The sequence below is a fragment of the Schistocerca cancellata genome, chromosome 4, assembly GCF_023864275.1.
Source record: "Schistocerca cancellata isolate TAMUIC-IGC-003103 chromosome 4, iqSchCanc2.1, whole genome shotgun sequence".
NCBI lineage: Eukaryota > Metazoa > Arthropoda > Insecta > Orthoptera > Acrididae > Schistocerca > Schistocerca cancellata.
Genome location: NC_064629.1, coordinates 228154457 through 228176516, shown reverse-complemented (window position 1 = coordinate 228176516; position 22060 = coordinate 228154457). Strand labels below are relative to the sequence as shown.

General features: G+C 37.9%; 1 protein-coding gene across 1 annotated transcript in view; it reads right to left on the bottom strand.

Annotated features, from left to right (window-relative positions):
• Positions 1 to 1637: 1637 nt before the first annotated feature.
• The window catches only part of LOC126183859 (constitutive coactivator of PPAR-gamma-like protein 1), a gene marked incomplete in the record, with an annotated part of 245865 nt that continues 225442 nt past the window's right edge, over positions 1638 to 22060 (bottom strand). Inside the window, 1 exon segment of the mRNA XM_049926151.1 lies at positions 1638 to 8912. Within this exon segment, the coding sequence (XP_049782108.1) occupies positions 8648 to 8912 (265 nt within the window).

The following is a 22060-nucleotide window of genomic DNA, read 5'->3' as shown; positions in this document are numbered from 1 at the left end:
TTTACGAATTTCCTACTCGAATCAAATGATTAGTGCATTAGCAACATCATCAGATGACATATTTTGCAAAATCTGACTTCTGTGTACCTTCAGTGCTGTAACGTGATAAATGTAAATAAGTGTTTTAAACTGATTTTTCTCTTTGATGATGCGTGGTGATGTTATCAATCCTGGTACACATTCTGAAGACATCGATACCAACGGCTATCAGAAATTCCCTTTATATTTAACTATTATTCATTATTTCATGCTTAACTATTTATATTTTATGCAATTATGATAATTCTGAAACTTTAACATGGAAGTCTGCAAATTTAATTTTTACTAAGTTTTCTTAAATTGTGTAGCAGTTAATCAAAACCATATCTTTGACAACAGTTTAAATCACTTAAATCTCTTTGCCCCGAGTATAATCTTTGGACTACGACTTACCTGCATTTGGAGGGTAGTAGTTGTATAATGGAGTGAAGTCATCCTTTATGATGCTGTAGGTGTCATGTTTAGCTGGAATTAATGGTTCAGGGGAGTGAATGGGTGTTAAATGCTGTCAGTCTGGCATTTAAAGAGTTGAAAATAGGAACATTTAAAGATTAGATATTTTATTTTATTTCACAGTTAATGATTCATTCAAACATTCACAACTCTGAAAGTAGTGTAGGTTTTTCGCATGATCAAGATCCTGGCAAGATGATCAGACCAACTTCAAGACTATCAGCTGCCCTTCAGTGACATTTTCTTCAGAATGACAACAAAAGTCGTGTACATGCATTTGTTTCATAAATTAGTGCAGTGTTCTTGTTACATATGAAAGTGTGTTAAGCAAAATTACAGCCCCAACTAATGTCTTTACAACTCGACGTTGAGCCCAGTGACGTGAGTGAGTTGATCAGTATAGTTGACATTGGCTAGACAATGATGACACTGAACCTACGGCTCTTTCGGGGTAAGAAAATGGCAGAACATCATGACAAAACAAAAGTTGTCATCTGCTAAGCAAAAGAATATTAGAATTTTTCATCCTGCTTAGAACAAAAATTTTTTTACCATGGGATTTTTCATGTTTTAAACAGTTAGGTGCAAATCAGTTGTGTGTCAGTGCAGTACTGTAATAAAGCAGAATCATATGTACAGATGTTAAACTTTCACTAACAGTAACAATATCTTACCATATAATACAGACGTATTTTATAATTTACACACGACCATACATTACATTTTCGTGTACGATTTTCTAATGTGTGAACATTTTCATTTCCTTGCTGCTTTAACATGGAACAATATTTCAGACAGTATTTCCAGCTGAACATTAAAACTGCACTTTTATGCATTGTGATGTTGTAGATCAATAAAAGTGTTCCTCTTATAATCCAATCTTTTTTGCATTCTGATCACACTCCCAGCCCGTAGGGGAAGGATTAGCGAGGTTCTACAGTTTCTATCTAATCTGTCAAGTCATCCCTGGATTGAATGCTCCACGATTTCTACAGCACAATGAAAAAGAGTTTCCTTTTGTTTTCACACAGAAAAAAGTGAGCATAAAAAAAAATCATCGTGTTCTCTGCCACTTAATCTACTGATGTGATTGTTTGGGAAATGGAAGGAACAATGTTTCAGATTAATCATAAATGCAACACAAATTGAAGTACCACCATTACTTTATTACACCACAAAGCTTGCTGGTTCACAAATATCAACACTAACTCCTTGGCAAAATGACATTATTTAAAACATATGACTTCTGTTTTACTGTTTAAAAATGTTCACACCTGGTTGCATACATTATTAATAAACACAATAAAATTATTTTGTAAATAATTTCTGAAGTACTACCCAGGGCAGTCATGCCCTTTCTTTACTTTGTGTTTTATTTTTAATACTCTTCCAAAGTTCAGCAAGCTGGTATGCATCAACATGAAGATTTAACAGTACACTTCTGCATGGAACCAGGAGTTCCTGAATTTTTTAAAAAAGTAACCATCGTTAACATTATTAAAGAACACAAGAAAGAAAATATAAAGTTTCTCCATCAATGAAGTAACCAAAAATATGCCAAGGAGATGCACAAGGCTATTACACACTTCTGATAATGTAACCTGGCCCAACCTCACAGCACAGACTTGCAGTTCCATACAAAAATATAATATGAATGCCACTTTTTTTGGCAGCTATGAAAAACAGAAAGAAGAGAATGAGTGTTTGAAATAGTTCCAAACCTAACACAACCCGTATTTCAACAGGCAAACCAAGATAAACGGAAGAGAGAATTTTGACACAGGTGATAAAATTTCAGAATTTCCTAATTCCCAAAAGTGGAGAAAAAAAAAACAGAGCCACTTTTAACTAAAGCTAGTATGAATTCCATTTAACCTCCTTTTTATATTATACTTTATATACCAATAATTACACAAAGCGGTTTTATGATTTACATGTATAGCAAATACATTATCAAAAGCAAATGGAGATATCAAAGAAACTGCAATTCTTAAAAACTTAATTATTTTACATCAAATATAAATTGATTCAATCCCAAAAAATTTTGAACAGCAAAAGGACAATATACTACATCAAATATGGTGACTTAAGTGTCAACAGGTAAAATTTATTATTTCCTGTCTCCATATGCTTTTAAGTTTACACTCAAAGTTCCTAGCATTAATTTCAGAACCAAACAAAACTGTGAAACCTATTTTATATTATTTTAAGAAGTATAAACAAATGTTCTTAATTGCATTATCTTATTTGGCTTAGTATTAATATAAACTGCCTGAATATGGGGAAAGATAACATGTAGGGGCCCACCTTCAACTTTTTTTGTAATAAATTTTTTTACTGTACATAAGGACTTACTTTATTTATAGATGTCTTATATTCTGCACATTATAAGTTAAAAGTGTTGATAGTTCTAAATAAATAAATATTACACAGATAATACAAAACAGATGTGGAACTTGTTCTGCCTGCTATACACTGAGTTACTCAAATCAATTATTCTTAATACTCAACTGCAACAGTTTCAGTATGCAGTGAGATAACACACACCATGCAAGCCCAAATGCAAACAATGGTAAACAAATTCTTTACTATTACTATTACAATAGTATGTTGAAAGAGAAGCAAAAATGAAGACCTAATCATAAAAAAGGGAGGCTGATTATTATTCTTGTCAGAAGATTTAGATATCTTCACATCAAGATAGCTCAAGCAACAACATTGTGAATATTTTTGTTACAAGAATGTACAAGTAGTGTTGTTACATGTGGTTTACACATTCCTTATCTGAAGGTTTAAAAAAATCTTCTGAAGGAGAATGAATGGGGTATGATATAAACTACAAACATAAATTGGTGTCACCATCAATGACAGTAAAATGTTGAAAATCTAAATGGAAAACTGTGTTGAACAGTAATATGACTAACAAATAACTGTGATTAGTACCACATCACAGCATCTAATGGGCAGCAGACTGTAGCACAAAAAAGTAGTGAGGGGGGGGACTGAGCAACAGCAAGGCAGTGAAAAATCCCACTCGGTGAATATTCCTGTGTAGTATATAGATATAATACTTAACTGATTAATGTGTTTATTTTGCAGCTTTGCTGTTTTTATGGGCTACAATTTGATATCTGATAACCAATTAATCTACTTATTTTACAGATACACATTCCTAAAATGTATTTGACATGCCAACTTTGAATTCTTTTTCATCATTAGAATACTTCAGAAATAACACTTCATATGAGTTTTAGTCTACATCATTGCAGGAAATGACTGATGCTACTAGCAAATACTCTTAAAGTAAAAACACAATAAAAACAACTTTGTGGAGACATGTTTAATGTCTGTAAGTACATATTTACTAGAAGCACTAAAATATCACCTTTAAAAGTTTTCAGCTTGACAATTAAACTCCAATGAGAACAATAGCCCAAATGAAAACTTTTGTAAAAACTTGGTGGTACTACAGCCACTTAATTTTATTCCATACAGTAAGTACAATTTTTTTATTTGTTTTTGATATTGAGAAAACTTACTAACAATGTGAAAATATTTCAGTGTATGTAACATCTGAACAAAATGTACAATGAATTAATTAAATGCTAATTTTTTTGCAAGTTAATCCACACTCAAATAATAGGCATTACATTTTTAAGAGATACATCACTGGGTATGTCATTTTCAACTTATGGGAAAATATAGCTACATCTTAACCTAAGCAAAGATATGGTTTACATCCTGTTATAATATGTCTTAACATTACCAAAAGACATTAATAAAGTGGGCCCCAGAATGAAAACAAATGTTATTGAAGATATTTTCATTTACTCAGTATAACAATAACTATAGTTGCTTAAACATTGTTTCTTTTCTCAGAATACTTCCTAATTAATTCAATCATTTTAGCAGTTCATCAAGTTTTTAAATGATCAAATTTGCTTGGAAACTTTCTTCCCCAAGTTCAATGTATGAATATCATGAATGGATTAAGAGGTGTTATAGAAACATCCCATTTGTATTAAAAACAAAAAAAAGAATAAAATTGTGTCATTCTTAACTGAAGAATAACTTGCACTACTGTCCTTATTGACTTCATTACTCACAAAATGCAAAAGTAGGACAACACATCACTGATTTGGCACCAGCAATGAAGATACAAATATTGTTGTGCTTAGATATTGATCTCTGCCATGAAGTCTGCAACTGAGTAGTCAGTGGCAGTTTGCTTTTTCACTACAAACATGAAACTGGGCTGTATTTGAGTCCATAACATTTTGAGTTCAAACAATATTACAAGAATTCAGTAACATGAGACTTGACGTAACTGGTAAATATGTCATACTGAAATCTGTGTGATTCAGTTTTCTCCTTATGCTTCAACATAAAGATGAGATTCCTTCCTAATATTAACTCATTATGAAACATTCACGGCATAATTGATAGGATATATGGATGAGTTGTTAAAACATTTCAGAAAGAGTTTTCTTCTGGCTTACCTGCATTATTTTCCAAAAAACTGCCCAAAGCAGCTAATAGTTTATCCTTTCCAATACTTTTAGAGGCAAAAATATATCAAGATGGGTGTTATGTACTAAACTCATAACGAACCCAAGCAATTCAGGTCATTTTCAGAACTCACTGTGTGGCTCCATCTGGACAATGACTGTAATTACTTTCAACTTGATAAAAATGGGCCTGCATTCACAATCACCACCACTCACCCCCAATACCTCTTAACACATTAGTTATGCAAAGCATCAGCAAGTTGCTTTCAAAAACCACACCAGCATATGAATTGTGCTATTTCATACTAAAACCAAATTCCAGAAATCTGAGTAACATATAGCAATCCTCTTGTCACAACATGGAACATTAACTTCAGTTCAACAATGGTCAATCAAAGGTTAAGTTCTCAACCTTAATTCTCTAATGTAATTGAAAACAATCTGCTGAAGTTTGCAGTGTAAGCAGGTTAAACAACTGGTAGTCTCCATTTCCTTTCTTCTATTTATATAAGTTACATATTAATAGGTATTATATCTGTAACAACATAACAAATATAGAAAAATAGAATTGCTCACTTTTCATACACTCGCACGATTTAAATAGTTTTGTACGCTCATATAGCTGTTTTGGCAATATAACATTAATAAAAATACTTCCACTTTACACTCCTAAGTCAGCTGATGTTCAAAATCACCAACACAGCAATCACCTTGTTGTCAATACACAAATGTTATTGTCCTCACACAAGCTTCATGTTGCTGATTTCTATAATTCACACTACATATACCACAGTACATTGCATTGAAAATTAAGTAGTTCCTGTGGAAGAGATCACAGCAGTCTTGCGCCTTTCTTTTTTTCCCCTACATTGCTCTCAAGTGCAAAACAAACACACACACACACACACACACACACACACACACACACAAAATAAAAAAATCAGGTTTCCATAATACAAATCTTTGGATAGCTTAAATGTAACACTGGCAGTCAACAAATGACAATAGAATTTTCACTGTATTTGCCTCTAACAAAATATTATTCAAAATGCACCATCTTCTCTCTCTTTTACATGCAAACTCTTAATCTGCTACAAAGCTACTTTAAAAGTTTGTCCACTATATGATCACTTATGTGCGCCTCACATTTTACTATCAATACAACCTACCTCAAAATAAACTATGAAAGTATTGCACAGATGTAAAATTAAGAAATGTATAACTATTTATCACTGACATTAAAAGTATCTGACTCAATAACATGAACTCCCTACACTGGCATGATGAACGTAACTACTGCTTTACTCAGTGACTCGAAGCTATTCGTAGCTAATGGAAGCTATTCGTATGGTCTACATGTATCTATCTCCCCCCACCCGGTCAAATATTAATTCAATAGTTACTGTCAACATGTAAACAAAGATGTTGCTAAACTAACTATACAGTTGGCCTACGAATATTCTGAAATATTTTCATACTAAACCTGTGAAACCCAATACTTTAAAATTTCTTGCAGTACAGAAATCTTTCCCATCAATGCCATCTACCTATATTTTTCGTTGTCCAAAATCAATTTCAAAGCAACTGTTCCTTTTCTGTTTTCCTTGTGCTTATGAGCAGCATCAATTTATATAACTGACAACAAGCCATCTACATCTTAAGTAACATGATCCATCTTCAACTACAAGCAAATAATACTATCAATCATCATTATCTTCACTAGTGAGGCACATGCTGTAATGTTATGAGAGGACAATACTGCTTAGCAGTCTATGTGTGTGAAAAATTATATGGTAGTAGTGTAACTTGAAGAAGTCAGTAGAGTGCACCGAGGTGCAAGACTGTGTGGTACACAGCATCATCAAAATAACAATACCCTGCAGATCAGTCACTTTGAATATGCTGGAACTTTCTGCCTGTGTAACATAATCTACAGAAACAAACCACTTGATGGACTCATGACATGTGTATAATTCTAGGTGCAGAATCTCTTACAAATTCGCTTCAAGATTAGTTCCTTGGTTATTGTTATGATAATATAACTTTGTTTATTAAGACTTCCCAAAAGTCAACTTTCACAAATTCTGGCTATAGAATTTAGCATGGAAAATTGCACTGAATCAGTTGCCTCTGAAGTCTAATCTAATGTCCCAACCAGAAAATAACTTTCAAGTGCCAACTAAAACCACAGTACTATTTGAAAAATAAGGGCAGATGTCCAAAAGCGAGTGGCAGTGGGGTGGGGGGGCACGACACCACAGGGTGGAAATGAGGGAGTTGAGTGTTTGAAGACACCAGTATTCTCAAACACAATTGATCAAGTACTTCTTACATCAGCATTCAGAAGTCAACTGTTTGCAACAATTGAAGCAAGACTGCTTGTACTATTCCATCCTTATGGAAAGCAAAAGGTTTTTGAGATTGATTTTCTTCAGTTTTAGATTTAGATAATTCAGCAGTAACTTTTCAAACAGATTCAGGAATTCATCAAGTGCATTTTCATCACATGTTTCTGTTGTAGTGCTCAGTAATTTAGGGCCATTACATAAAATCGACAATATTTATGTTGTTAATTTTTCTTATTCAGTATACGTATAGTTCATTTTATACGTAAAATCACATAATCTTTACAGACCCCCATACTTATTACTTTGACAAAGTAATTGTCATAAACATAATTAGTTATTTTAATAAATATTTTAAGTGAAACTTGGAAACCGATGTTACCAAATAGCATTACTTTAAATACCAATGCCACCAAATGACAGTTTCAGTACTAATAATTTAGAGAAAGAGATAGAGAGAGAGAGAGAGAGAGAGAGAGAGAGAGAGAGAGAGAGAGAAAGGTGGGAGGGAGGGAGGGAGGGAGGGGAAAAAAAGAGAGAGAATGCTAACAGAAGCAGTGGTGCATTTTGTTATTAAAACTATTTATATCTAACTTTAAAATACAATAAAAAAAGTAGTCACATTTTTCAACAGTTAAAACTGTAATAATCTGAGAAGAAGGCAAATATGTAGTCATACTTCAAATGCTTCCCCACATGTAGTCATACTTCAAATGCTTCCATAACAAAGTAAGATAAATAATGTAAATAAATTAAGCTTTACAAATGTATGTTACAGTCAATTACTGCCACAACTTTATGCAAGCTTAAAAATTTATTATAACAGCTCTTAGTTCAAACTTTCGGCATTCGAAACAGTAATCTAGGTAAGTACTGTTACAAAATCCACATTCAAAAAACTGCCATAAAATATAGCCAAAGAGATCTGACACCATTAACTAATGTTTTGTACCACTTATAAATCAAGGCACTAGTTTAGCAGTATACAGTCTTTTCTATTTTTTAAAAATGGTGACATAGTTTCCGTGCTACATTAAGAGTCAAGGATCAAAAAGTTTCCAAATATTACTTACCCAATATCCACAAAATGTATTGCAGTTATTAAGTACAAAACCAGAAACACACAACTGTGAAATGAAAGCACTATTTTCCTGTAAATGTCTGCATTTGAAGTTAGAAGTATTGGCCTTCCACTCAGGGATATAAGATGCCATAGTTCGAAGAAAGTTTTGCACTTTACTTTCAATAACCATTCTGAGCAACTGGTAGAAAAAGTATTACACTATCACACAAATGCTCAGACTATGTATTTGTTGACAGTACCCCTGCCAACAAAGTATTATTTGAGTCATCTTCCTCGTCTACATGTCTGTCTGCATTTCCAACATCAGCCACAACATCTAGCACTGTAACAGAGCCTTCAATTGGTGAATGTGAAGCACTAAACACATCAGTGAGATTCTGTGAAGAGCCATTTGGTGTGTCACTCCTTCCATTTATGTCGATGATGGGTGGACTATGAACTCTGCGACGACCAGTACCGTCATTCTCATCCTCTTTGTTAGTCCTGAAAACAACAACAAATATTTCAAGGTAATAAACAATGCTGAGGTTATTCAAAACTCTTTAAAGTAACATGAGACTACAAAACAAAGATCAGCAATTTCAATCTCTTTTCAAGTGATGTGACAACTGAAAAGTTGCTGCAAATTTCCAAAATATTGATTTTAAGGATAAAAAGTTCCACTTAAAAATATTTTTCACAAAATAAAAAAGCTCATTTGCCAAGTCTTTCTATTAAGGAAATTGTAGTTTCAAAAACAGACTTATTTTTAAAACAGACTTATAAAAATACACTTATAAAAATAGACACACATTTTTATAGCATTGGACAACATGGACATGTAGTAGAAACAAAAACTGAACAATTAATACTATTAATTTCATTTGAATGAAACCAGTTTCATGTATCTTCAGTGACAAAATATTTAGATACATGTGCATGCCAAGTAAGGAGGGGTTCCCGCAGTTCAATAGAAGATCCTTTGAAAAATCTCAGTGACCTGCGCCACAAAAAATTCTGCTGGAATATGTCAACAGGACACTGCATATTGGAGGGTGGCAATACTGCCATCTGAGTACTGAGCAGGATAAAATTGTATACAAACCCGGGTCGTTCTAAATGGCAAGCACCTCAGGGAGCTCAGCATTCATTTGCTGGTTATGGGCTTGGGGAAACTGGGTTTCCTGAACTGGGGACTGGTGAGTGCCACCAATCCTCTGTAACCGTAAGCTCAGGGCACACTGCAGCAACCACCGTGTGGCGCAACGTTGTGTGTCACAACGAATGGGGATTCTGGTTTGACTGCATGGATCACAAGGATGGTGCAAACCTCTATGCAAAAACGCTCAATGGCTGTTGAGTCTGAACATTGTGACCTTCAGTTCTCTGACACTACCTGAACATATTATGGCAGAGTTCCTCCAACTTAGGTTCAGCCTTATATACCTAACCCGAGTTGTGGAGGTGAACAGACTTATGGAATATGTGGAAAGCCAGCCCAAGACTATGGCACTGGCACTCTCCAGCAATGTGTATCAACGGCTCTGAGAGCCACCCAGTCTGGAGCCAAGACTGCCCAACTTTTGCTGAAGAATTATGGAAATAAAACAGACCATGTGGAAAAAAAAAAAAAAAAAAAAAAAAAGAGAGAGGAGAATATAACACAAGGAAACCCTGTCCCCAAGGTAACCACTTCAACACAGATGGTGTCGAGTGAACCTGTATCAGCTGTTGGTGCCTGTACTTGCAAGTATACATGCCAAAGTAAAGATATAGTGATACAGGCAGCTACACCACAAGAGAAAGGCAATACTTTCACTGTGAGCATAGAGAAGGCAACCCAAAAGAATACTGCCTCTCAGCTTCCCCTTTTCCCACAACCCTCAAAGGGTAAAGGGGCGTGAAAGAGCCACAACATTTGAGTCAGAAGCTGTCCCAGGTGCTGACAGATGTCACTCTGTCACACCTCATTGATGAGGAGAACATCCTGGAATTACGTACCTGATGAACAGATCCTAACAGCCCCTCCACTCCTTCGGACTCGTGCAAGTGTCTCACCATCCTGACACAAATATATAGATAAATTAAAACCACACAACTGAAATGGCTCCCATGCTCCAATGGAATATGAATGAATGGAGGACCCATCTGAAGGAACTTAGATTCCTCCTCCAGGACAGATCTATCTGCCAATGTCTTCAAGAGTGGCATTTTAAAGTTACCGACATCCCTGCACTTGGAGGATATCACCTCCACAGGAATGTTGATCTTACTGTGATAGAGTGAAAGGTGGGGTAACTATGCTCATCAAGGACACATTCCATTCCTCACTTGTGCCCTTAACTACAACGCATAAGCAGTTGCTGTTAGGATAATAGCCCATGCTAATGTCACGGTGTGCTCTATGCACCTCCCATTCCACGAGAAAATTGACAGTGAGATCCTCATGCAGCTTAGTGCTGAACTGCCCCATCTCTCTATTATTTTAATAGACTTTAATGTGAACAGTGCACTATGAGGATCCAACATCACTTGCCCCAGTAGTTGGATTTTCAAGGATCTCTCACAAACTGGATACATCATATTCATGAACGTGGGTCATGCTACGCACTTCAGCACCACTACAGGTTCGTCTAAAACAACAGACCTCTCTTTCTGTTCGCCCGACTTTACCAATACCACTAAGTGGAAAGTGGACAACCTTGAGGGCAGCAACCACTTCCCCATCTGCCAGATGGAGCAGATCAAAAAAGGAAGCAGCCGAGATGGCTCTTAAGAAAGGCTAAATGGATGCTATACAAGCATCACTAAGGAGGTGACCAGCACAGGATCACATTACAGCTGTGATTCATCAAGCCATTGATGTCCCTTCCCAGGAAACATGTAACACATAGAAGGCAGTCTGTCCCTTGGTGGAATGGTGAATGTTGTTCTGCCATCAGGGGCAGGAGAACAGCTGTGCTAAGATTCAATCAGTGCCCTCTAGATGCAAATCCTGCAACCTTTCAAGTGATGAGAGCAAAGGCATGGAAAATAATTTGTGAGAGCAAGCAGAGGTCTTGTAACAAGTTCCTGAACTCCATCAATAGGTCTACACCTGCAAGTCAAGTATGGGAAGCCATTAGGAGCACTTCAGGCAAAACTAACAACTGTCCTAGCAGCTGTCATTATGAGGACACACAGCAGAGCGTTGGTTTTGATTTACATTCCACTAACATGGAGGAATACAACCAGACTCCCTCTCTTTGGGAGATGGATTCTGCACTATCATTATCTCATGGTACTGTGCCTGACCACAACATAATAATGTACAGTATATTGAAACAACTGAACCCGTAGCAAAGGAGGTCCCCCTCCAGCTCTTTAACGCAATTGGGATGACAGGTGACTTTCCCAACTCATGGAAAGAATCTATTTTAATCTCGACTTTAAACCAGGGAAAGATCAGACTAAACCCATTCGTTTTTAAGAAGTCATAAAAACTGAGTGACTTTGACCTACTTGTTGAGTTACATAACTATCTCAAATCAAGCAAGGGTGTGGTCACATACACAAGCTCTGTAGGAAGGACAATGGAGTGTATGATCAATCACCACTGAGTGTGAGTTCTTGAAACCAGGTCAGTCCTCAGTTGCTCCCACTGTGGGTTCAGGTGGTTTTGCTACACAGTCAATAGCCCGACCTTGATCGAAGTGGCGATTCAACGTTTCCTCCATAAGCAACACCTTGTTGGTGTATTCTTCGATTTGGACAAGGCCTATGGTACTGCCTGAAGGCATAAAATTTTTTTATAGCTCTATGAGCTGGTTTTCCATGCATGCCTTCCCACATTCATACAGTCCTTCCTATCAGATAGACACACTACTGGCCATTAAAATTGCTACACCACAAAGACGACGTGCTACAGACACGAAATTTAACCGACAGGAAGAAGATGCTGTGATACTCAAATGATTATCTTTTCAGAGCATTCACACAATGTAGGCACCGGTGGCGACACCTACAACGTGCTGACATGAGGAAAGTTGCCTGGTGAAACGTTGTTGTGATGCCTCGTGTAAGGAGGAGAAATACGTACCATCACGTTTCCGACTTTGATAAAGGTCGGATTGTAGCCTATCGCAATTGCGGTTTATCGTATCGCAACATTGCTGATTGCGTTGGTCGAGATCCAATGATTGTTAGCAGAATATGGAATCTGTGGGTTCAGGAGGGTAATACGCAATGCCGTGCTGGATCCTAACGGCCTCGTATCACTAGTAGTCGAGATGACAGGCACCTTATCCGCATGGCTGTAATGGATCGTGCAGCCACATCTCGATCCCTGAGTCAACAGATGGGGATGTTTGTAAGACAACAACCATCTGCACGAACAGTTCGACGACGTTTGCAGCAGCATGGACTGTCAGCTCGGAGACCATGGGGCGGTTACCCTTGACGCTGCATCACAGACAGGAGCGCCTGCGATGGCGAGCTCAATGACGAACCTGGGTGCACGAATGACAAAACTTCATATTTTCGGATGAATCCAGGTTCTGTTTACAGCATCATGATGGTCGCATCTGTGTTTGGTGACATCGCAGTGAACACACATTGGAAGCGTATATTCGTCATCGCCATACTGGCATATCACCCAGCGTGATGGTATGGGGTACCATTGGTTACACGTCTCAGTCACCTCTTGTTCGCATTGACGGCAATTTGAACAGTGGACGTTACATTTCAGATGTGTTACGACCTGTGGCTCTACCCTTCATTCGATCCCTGAGAAACCCTACATTTCAGCAGGATAATGCACGACCACATGTTGCAGGCCCTGTACGGGCCTTTCTGGATACAGAAAATGTTCAACTGCTGCCCTGGCCAGCACTTTCTCCAGATCTTTCACCAACTGAAAATGTCTGGTCAATGACGGCCGAGCAACTGGCTAGTCACAATATGCCAGTCACTAATCTTGATGAACTGTGGTATCATGTTGAAGCTGCATGGGCAGCTGTAGCTGTACATGCCATCCAAGCTCTGTTTTACTCAATGCCCAGGCATATCAAGGCCGTTATTACTGCCAGAGGTGGTTGCTCTGGGTACTGATGTCTCAGGATCTATGCACCCAAACTACGTGAATATGTAATCACATGTCAGTTCTAGTATAATATATTTGTCCAATGAATACCCGTTTATCATCTGCATTTCTTCTTGGTGTAGCAATTTTAATGGCCAGTAGTGTATGTTTTGTAGTGTGTCGGGAATGGTCAGTCTGACCGTTTTACGCAGAATGATGCCCCTCAAGGGACTGTTTGTAGAGTAATGGTGCTCACCGAAGTGATCAACAATTTGATGTCCACAGTAAGGTGTCCTGTACAATGTCCCTTCTGTACAACTTCTTCACCTTCCTCCAAGCTTGTAACACCTAATCGGCAATGGAATTTGATGATCAGGCAGCTGCGGGAATGGTCAACACCACAGGTTTTAAATTACCTTTGGAGATAACTGTGTGCTGATTTTCATCATTCCTGCGTTCTTTTTAATTCACCTGTTTTTGATCTGGAGGAAACTGTTCTCACTTTTCAGGAAATGGTGAAATACCTGGGCTTCACTTCTGATGAGAGGCTAACATGGTTGCCACACCTTAAAGAACTGAAGCCAAGATGCCTCCAGGTTTTGCACATCCTTAAATGTGTTAGTCATACATCTTGGGGGGGGGGGGGCAGCAGAAGGAGGGGGAGGGGGTGGAGGAGAGGGGGATGTTGCATTTAGTAATGACTGCTTGAATATGAGCTGAAAATTCAACTTGTGGAAATTATAGGAAACAATAATTCGGTTAGTTAAATTTTTATAATGTGTTATGTCTTTACAACAGCAGTAACTTGAATTATGGTCTTTGGAAGTAAACAGGGGGGTGGGAAAAAAACTAAATGCAGGATGACATTAACACATGGTGGTTACACATGACGATGAGAACATAGTAAGTACTGTAATCAAGTTTCCCAGAAGCTTTGCTCATTGGGGAGGGGGGGGGGGAGTGAACATGTGCCTTGGCTTTCTGTAGGTATTTGCCGTTTCTGAGAAAACAATGGTCAAATTTAGTGCTGCGGATTCTCACTTTGGCATCCTGTGTTCTAAACTCGATTACTGTTTTCATTTCTTTAATTTTATTCATTTATTTTTCATTTATCTATCCGTGTCCACAGAAGGTTACTAGAGGAATGTTTCTTATCAAGTTAGGGGATACAAGAGTGTTACACACTAAGGTGACAAAAGTTATGAGAGAGACATATGCACATATACAGATGGCAGTATTATCCCATACACGAGGTATAAAATGGCAGTGAGCTGGTGGAGCTGTCATTGTACTCCGATGATTCATAGGAAAAGCTTTCCAATGTGATTGTGGCCACACAATGGGAATTAATGGACTTCAAATGCAGAATGGGACATTTCATTTCAGAAATCATTAGGGAATTCAATATTCAGAGACCCACAGTGTCAAGAGTGTGTCAAGAATACCAAATTCCTCCAGCATGGACAACGCTGTGGCCGACGGCCTTCACTTGGTGACTGAGAGCAACGGTGTTGGCATAGAGTTGTTAGTGCAAATGGCCAGGCGTCACTGCATGAAATAACCATAGAAATCGATGTGGGAGATACAACATACATTTCCATTAGGACAGTGTGGTGAATTTGGCATTAATGGGCTATGACAGCAGACGACCGATGTGAGTACCTTTGCTAACAGTACTTGACATCATCTGCAATGCCTCTCCTGGGCTCGTGACCATATCGATTGGACCCTAGATGACTGGAAAACCAAGGCCTGGTCAGACAAGTCCAGATTTCTGTTGGTAAGAGCTGCTGGAAGGGTTTGAGTGTGGTGCAGATCCCACAAGCTATGGACTCAAGTTGTTCAAATGGCTCTGAGCGCTACACGACTTAACTTCTGAGGTCATCAGTCGCCTAGAACTTAGAACTAGTTAAACCTAACTAACCTAAGGACATCACACACATCCATGCCAGAGACAGGATTCAAACCTGCGACCGTAGTGGTCACTTGGCTCCAGACTGTAGTGCCTAGAACCGCACGGCCACTCCGGCTGGCGGACTCAAGTTGTCAACAAGGCACTATGCAGCTGGTGGTGGCTCCATAATGGTGTGGACTGTGTTTACATGTAATGGATTGGGTCCTCTGGTACAACTGAACTGATCATTGACTGGAAATGATTCTGTTCGGCTACTTGGAGACCATCTGCAGCCATTCATGAACTTCATGACAATGCACCAAGTCACTGGGCCACAATTTTTCATGACTGATTTGAAGAACATTCCAGACAATTACTTGTTTCCACCAGATCTTCCCACACGAACTCCACTGAACATTTATGGGACATGATTGAGAAGGAAGTTCACGCACAAATCCTGCACTGTCAACACTTTCGCAATTAGTACAGCTACAGAGGTAGAATAGCTGAAAATACACTGCGCTGTGATATTAGGAGGTATCCCATTACTCTTGTTACCTCAGTGCATTAATTATAAAATTACCACTGGATTCCACAACAAGTATCATACATTTACTATATAATGTGTGTGTGTGTGTGTGTGTGTGTGTGTGTGTGTGTGTGTGTGTGTAGTATTTTCAAGGGTTATAGTCTTTAAAATTTTAACAACATTCAAAAGCTAGGAAGTCCAAAGAGCATGAGCAGCTCCCGTAGGCAGGTTTGCCACAGACACATTTCTTTGCGTGTAACTCACTCGAGAAAGAAACATCATTACCACCAGTGAAGATTTCACTCTTTAGTCACTGGCAACAATTTTGTGCCAAATCATGCATAATGGATCACGTTAACGAAAACTGGCACTTGCAACTGATTATAAATCAAGATACATTACAGGAATTTCACCAAACAAATTTCCACATAATTTTCTCATTCATTTATTGTTTTTATTTACTTTTTTTAAAAATTCATTCACCATACACACAATTAGTAGACAAATAGGGATAACTATTTCAATATACATTCAAAAACATATGAGACGTAATCTTCTACAGACATGGTAGATAAATAAAAGACAAAAATGAAAGCAATAATCAGGTTTTGAACAGAAGCTGCAAAAGTGTGAAGCTGTGATGCTAGCCACTGCGCCACCCCTTCAGCTGAACATTTAAGCTGCTAAAATGCAGAAAACTTTGACCATCATTTTCTCAGAAATGGTCGATTATCTACGGATAAGCCAAAATACGTGTGCTTATTTTGACTCCTCTTCCACTGAGTGACGTTTCTGGGGAATCAGGTTACGATACTTACTGTGTTCTCCTCATGCATATAAATAAAATTTTATGAAAGGGTGAACAATGCAAGTATCACAAGATATAGTTCTCTCATGCAACTGCAAATTAGATTTAAGTACATAACAAACTATAAAATTAAAGCACTACTGAAAGGATTCAGCATCACCAGCTACTTATCCTTGCAAGTACATGCACACAGACCTTAGTAACAAGGGTTTCAAACATAAAGAGTGAAATGAATCAAATAACTGGCTATGAGTACCACACATTTAAAAACAACCGAAGATTCAAAAGATAGAACAGACAGTCTCGAAGAATAAAGTAGACTTAATTTACTGTATTACATCAATATAATCAATGACAAACAAATTTTCCAGTCTTGAATTCCACAAGTAAAGTAGTTCAAATTTATTTTCAATACATCTTTCAAATGCACAGTGAAGAGCCAAGGAAACTGGTACACCTGCCTAATATTGTGTAGGGAACCCGCGAGCACGCAGAAGTACTGCAACACAATGTGGCATGGACTCTACTAATGTCCGAAGTAGGGCTGGTGGGAATTGACACATTAATCCTGCAGGTCTGTCTGTAAATCCTGCGAATAATGTTCATGTCTGGGGAGTTTTGTGGCCAGCAGGAGTGTTTAAACTCAGAAGAGTGTCCCTGGAACCACTCTGTAGCATTTCTGGATGTGTTGTCCTGCTGGAATTGCCCAAATCTGTCCGAATACACAATGGGCAAGAATGGATTCAGGTGATCAGTCAGGATGCTTAAATACATATCACCTGTCAGAGTCTTATCTAAATGTATCGGGAGTCCCACATTACTTCAACTGCACACGTTCCACACCATTACAGAGCAGCCTCCACCAGAATCCATGGATTCATGAGGTTGTCTCCATACCCGTACATATCCATCCACTCGATACAATTTGAAATGAGGCAACACGTTTCCAGTCATCAACAGTCCAATGTCACTGTTCAGGGACCCTGGCGAAGAGTAAAGCTTTGTGTCGTGCAGTCAGCAAGGGTTCACAATTGGGCCTTCGGCTCCAAAGTCCATACTGATGATGTGTCATTGAATGGTTCGCACTCTGACACTTGCTGATGGCCCAGCATTGAAATCTTAAAATCTGCAGCAATTTGCGGAAGGGTTGCACATCTGTGATGTTGAACGATTCTCTTCAGTCGTCGTTGGTCCAATTCTTGCAGGACCTTTTCCTGGCCACAACGATGTCAGAGATTTGATGTCTTACTGGATTCCTGATATTCATGATAAACTTGTGAAATGGTTGTACGGGAAAACTCTCATTTCATTGCTACCTCGGAGATGCTGTGTCCCTTCGCTTGTGCACCGACTATAATACCACGTTCAAACTCGCTTAAATCTTGACTACCTGCCATTGTTGCAGCAGTAACCGATCTAACAATTACGCCAGACACTTGTCTTATAAAAGGATTGCTGACCACAGCTCCGTATTCTGCCTGTTTACACAGCTCCGTATTTGAGAACACATGCCTATACCAGTTTCTTTGGCGCTTCAGTGTATGTACCATCTTTTTCAGATTTAGGATCCAGCACATTACCAGAGTTGCTCTATTTTTACAATAAAAATAAAAAACTGTCCTCAAGTGAATGCTGACTGGTTTGACACCACAGTGCTTCACTAGGCTTATGCCTGAAAACCACAGCAGTTATTTATCGAACTCCAGAAGGTTACACTGTAACATATGGACTCGAGGTTAATTTTTCTTGATGCAGCTAGTAGTTGGTGTGTAGCAAATGAGAGTATAACATAACACATTATACCTGGCCATGGACGACTACAGAACTGAAATTAGTTTCTCACCGACTACATTCTGAAAATGCTGTCTTCTATTTGTATGTTTTTGTTTTGATTTTGGACTGTCATATTTAGCCATAAATGAGATGACCCCGCCCCAATATCCTCTCAAAACCAAAGATGCCTCCAACTGACCTCCTAACATTCACAGCATCCTTGCCAAACCCTTTTATGTTCCCATACCACCATCCCATAAGAATCCTAACACTAAAACAGATTCTGCTCTAAAACACACCCCATATAGCATTAAAGGCAGGGCTACATGTTAAGTCATTCACATGATTTACCAACTGACAGCTGAAGTGTTCATTGCTAGGGAGGCTACATATTCATGACTGGAGACTGGATTTTTATGTAGTATCAACACGCAAATTTTTTACATATTCATATAATGAAAGTGGGTCAAATATGTAACAAAAATATAATATAATATATAAATATGTAATGTAAAACAACATCTGAATTGTACCACAGTCTACTACACAATCTGAGTATGCACTTGAACAAACCAAAAACCACGAAGAGTACATTAAAAAGCTGCACTTCACATTACTTAATTTCTTTTATTTTCAATGTCCAATAAAAGCACATTATTTTCTGTCGTGTTTGTTTACTAAAATGTCCATCCTCACTGAAATTAAGATGACCTACTTCACCCTTCATTTTTAAGCACAATGAACAACTAGGTCTTCTCCAAACTCTCCGTAATCATAGAATGTCACCAATTGAAAGAATGTTTTTGTAGGAGGAAAATGAACTTACTGCAGATAGTAGACTGCATTCCTTGCCAGAACAGCGTCTAACTTATTAACTACATTCTGCTCCACATTATCTTTAATGTCAGTCAGCATACACTGGATATTCTAAATAATTTCTAATGATTTAAGCAAAGCCAACCCGATAGAATTTATTTCTTTAGACTGCTGACAAGGAATCCGAGCTACGGATGTACACCAGAGCTTTTAGATTTTACTTTCAGTGAAAACATTTTATGGCACTGGTACTGAAACTGAAGACTCTCTCAGAAATGAGTCAATCACAAATTTCACAGCTGGGTAACATTCATTATAAAAAATGACAGCTTTAATACATGTACCCAATCTCATTAGGATAGGCTTATGTGACAACACTGGATTTTGTAGCAGTAGTGCTTTGACACACTCTCTCTAGGCTTATAAAATCATTTTGTTTATTTCTGGGTAGCTGATGAACATTTCTTCAGTGATATGTTTCAGTGTGTGGTACAGACAGCTGAATTCTATTAAAAGCTCATAGAACATGCATAGGGCAGTTGTCGCCATCAGCATACGATCACAGCATCTGAACACGTAACAACAAGAACATTTTCTTCTTGAAATCCCTCAATCCACAGCAATTTAAGACTGCCATTAGCAAAACAAGCCACTGTTGTATAATTAGGATTTTTCAACACTTTGTTGGAATACAGTAACGGCTCTGAGGGTTCTCCAGCATCGAGTATGCCAACAACGAGATTGCTAAGTGAATGTCCACATTTTTCGTCAACGCCTATCCGTATGTGGTGGTTACTTGTACTGCACTGCACACTTTTCAGAGCTTCCTGGTACCAAAAGACTAAACAGTCTTTCCTCTATGTCAGTTCATCAATAACCTGCTGCTCACAGTACTTTTACACAAGAAGTTTGTACTAGGAAATAGCAACCATAGTGAAGGACGTATGAAAACAAATCATTCCTCGAGTTTGGAGTCTTTTGTTTCTGCATCACTAACATTTGCTTCTTAGATGACTGCACAGCTTTGTTCATTGTGTGTTGATACTATGTACATGTTGCTGAAATTGGGACTTCATAGAGCACCCAATCAACCTATTCCATCCTTGACATATATTTCCATCAGCAGTGAAAGCACCATCCATCATAATCCTTTATCTTAATTTAGGTGATAATTATGAAGCAAAAGGAAGCATCATGAACACACACAATTCTGAGGTCTTAAAAAGCGCTGTTTGGCAAAATTTTATTGGTTCATGAACTCACTAGTTCTGTATCAGTGCAAGTCTATAGTAGTCAGAAAACTTTGAACCACTAATCTTTTGGTTTCCCCACTGTCAGTCACATTAAGTCCTTTACTACACACAATAATGGCTATTACAATGCTTTATACAGTGTGGTCCATTGATCACGGCCAGGCCAAATATCTCACGAAATAAACGTCAAACGAAAAAACTACAAAGAACGAAACTTGTCTAGCTTGAAGGGGAAAACCAGATGGCACTATGGTTGGCCCGCTAGATGGCACTGGCATAGGTCAAACGGATATCAACTGTGTTTTTTTAAAATAGGAATCCCCATTTTTTATTAAATATTCGTGTAGTACGTAAAGAAATATGAATGTTTTAGTTGCACAACTTTTTTTGCTTTGTGATAGATGGCGCTGTAATAGTCACAAAGATACGGCTCACAATTTTAGACAAACAGTTGGTAATAGGTAGGTTTTTAAAATTAAAATACAGAACGTAGGTACGTTTGAACATTTTATTTCGGTTGTTCCCATGTGATACATGTAACTTCGTGAACTTATCATTTGCTGTTACAGCGTGATTACCTGTAAATACCACATTAATGCAATAAATGCTCAAAATGATGTCTGTCAACCTAAATGCATTTGGCAATATGTGTAACGACATTCCTCTCAACAGCGAGTAGTTCGCCTTCTGCAATGGTCGCACATGCATTGACAATGTGCTGACGCATGTTGTCAGGTGTTGTTGGTGGATCATGATAGCAAGTATCCTTCAACTTTCCCCACAGAAAGAAATCTGGGGACGTCAGATCCAGTGAACTGAATTTTAGAAAAGTATCACTTCCTTCATAATCCCACTCAAAGAGTAATTAACTGTATTTTATTGAAGTACAACATGATTTTAAGAGAAATTAGTTCCTGTCCTTAACTTTTACATAAGGTCAGATTCGGATATTGTGGCCTCCTGATGGCATGAATTATTAAGAAGAAGGGGAAAAGATGTCAATATGTAATTTTATATAGCATTAACTAAAATGTCTGAAAAATATAATTATATTGAAATTGTAAAATTATGTAACAATAAAATGAAATATATCAATACTGCGAAAATAATCTGGGAACATTTACACTTATACATACAGAGGAAAAAGAAAAGAATGTGAAATTACTTAAAAATTCGTGCCCTAGTAATGACTACGACGACACTGAGAATACATGAATGGACACAATAACAGTCTGTCTTTGAGATATCCATAATCATTTGCTGAACATGTTCTACAGCATGAAACAAAAGCACAGAGTGCCTGTTATATTGACATTCTGAAACTCCCATGCTCAAACTACTTTTATCATCTTTCCCCTCTACTCTCTCTCTCTCTCTCTCTCCCCCCCCCCCCCCCCCACTCTCGAATGCTAAACAATTGTTTCCTGAAGTTTTCCCAGTGTTCCTGTCAGCATCCCGATATCCTCCAAGACAGAATATGTGCATTGCAACTGTGAATAGTGTTATTCATGTGTAAGTGT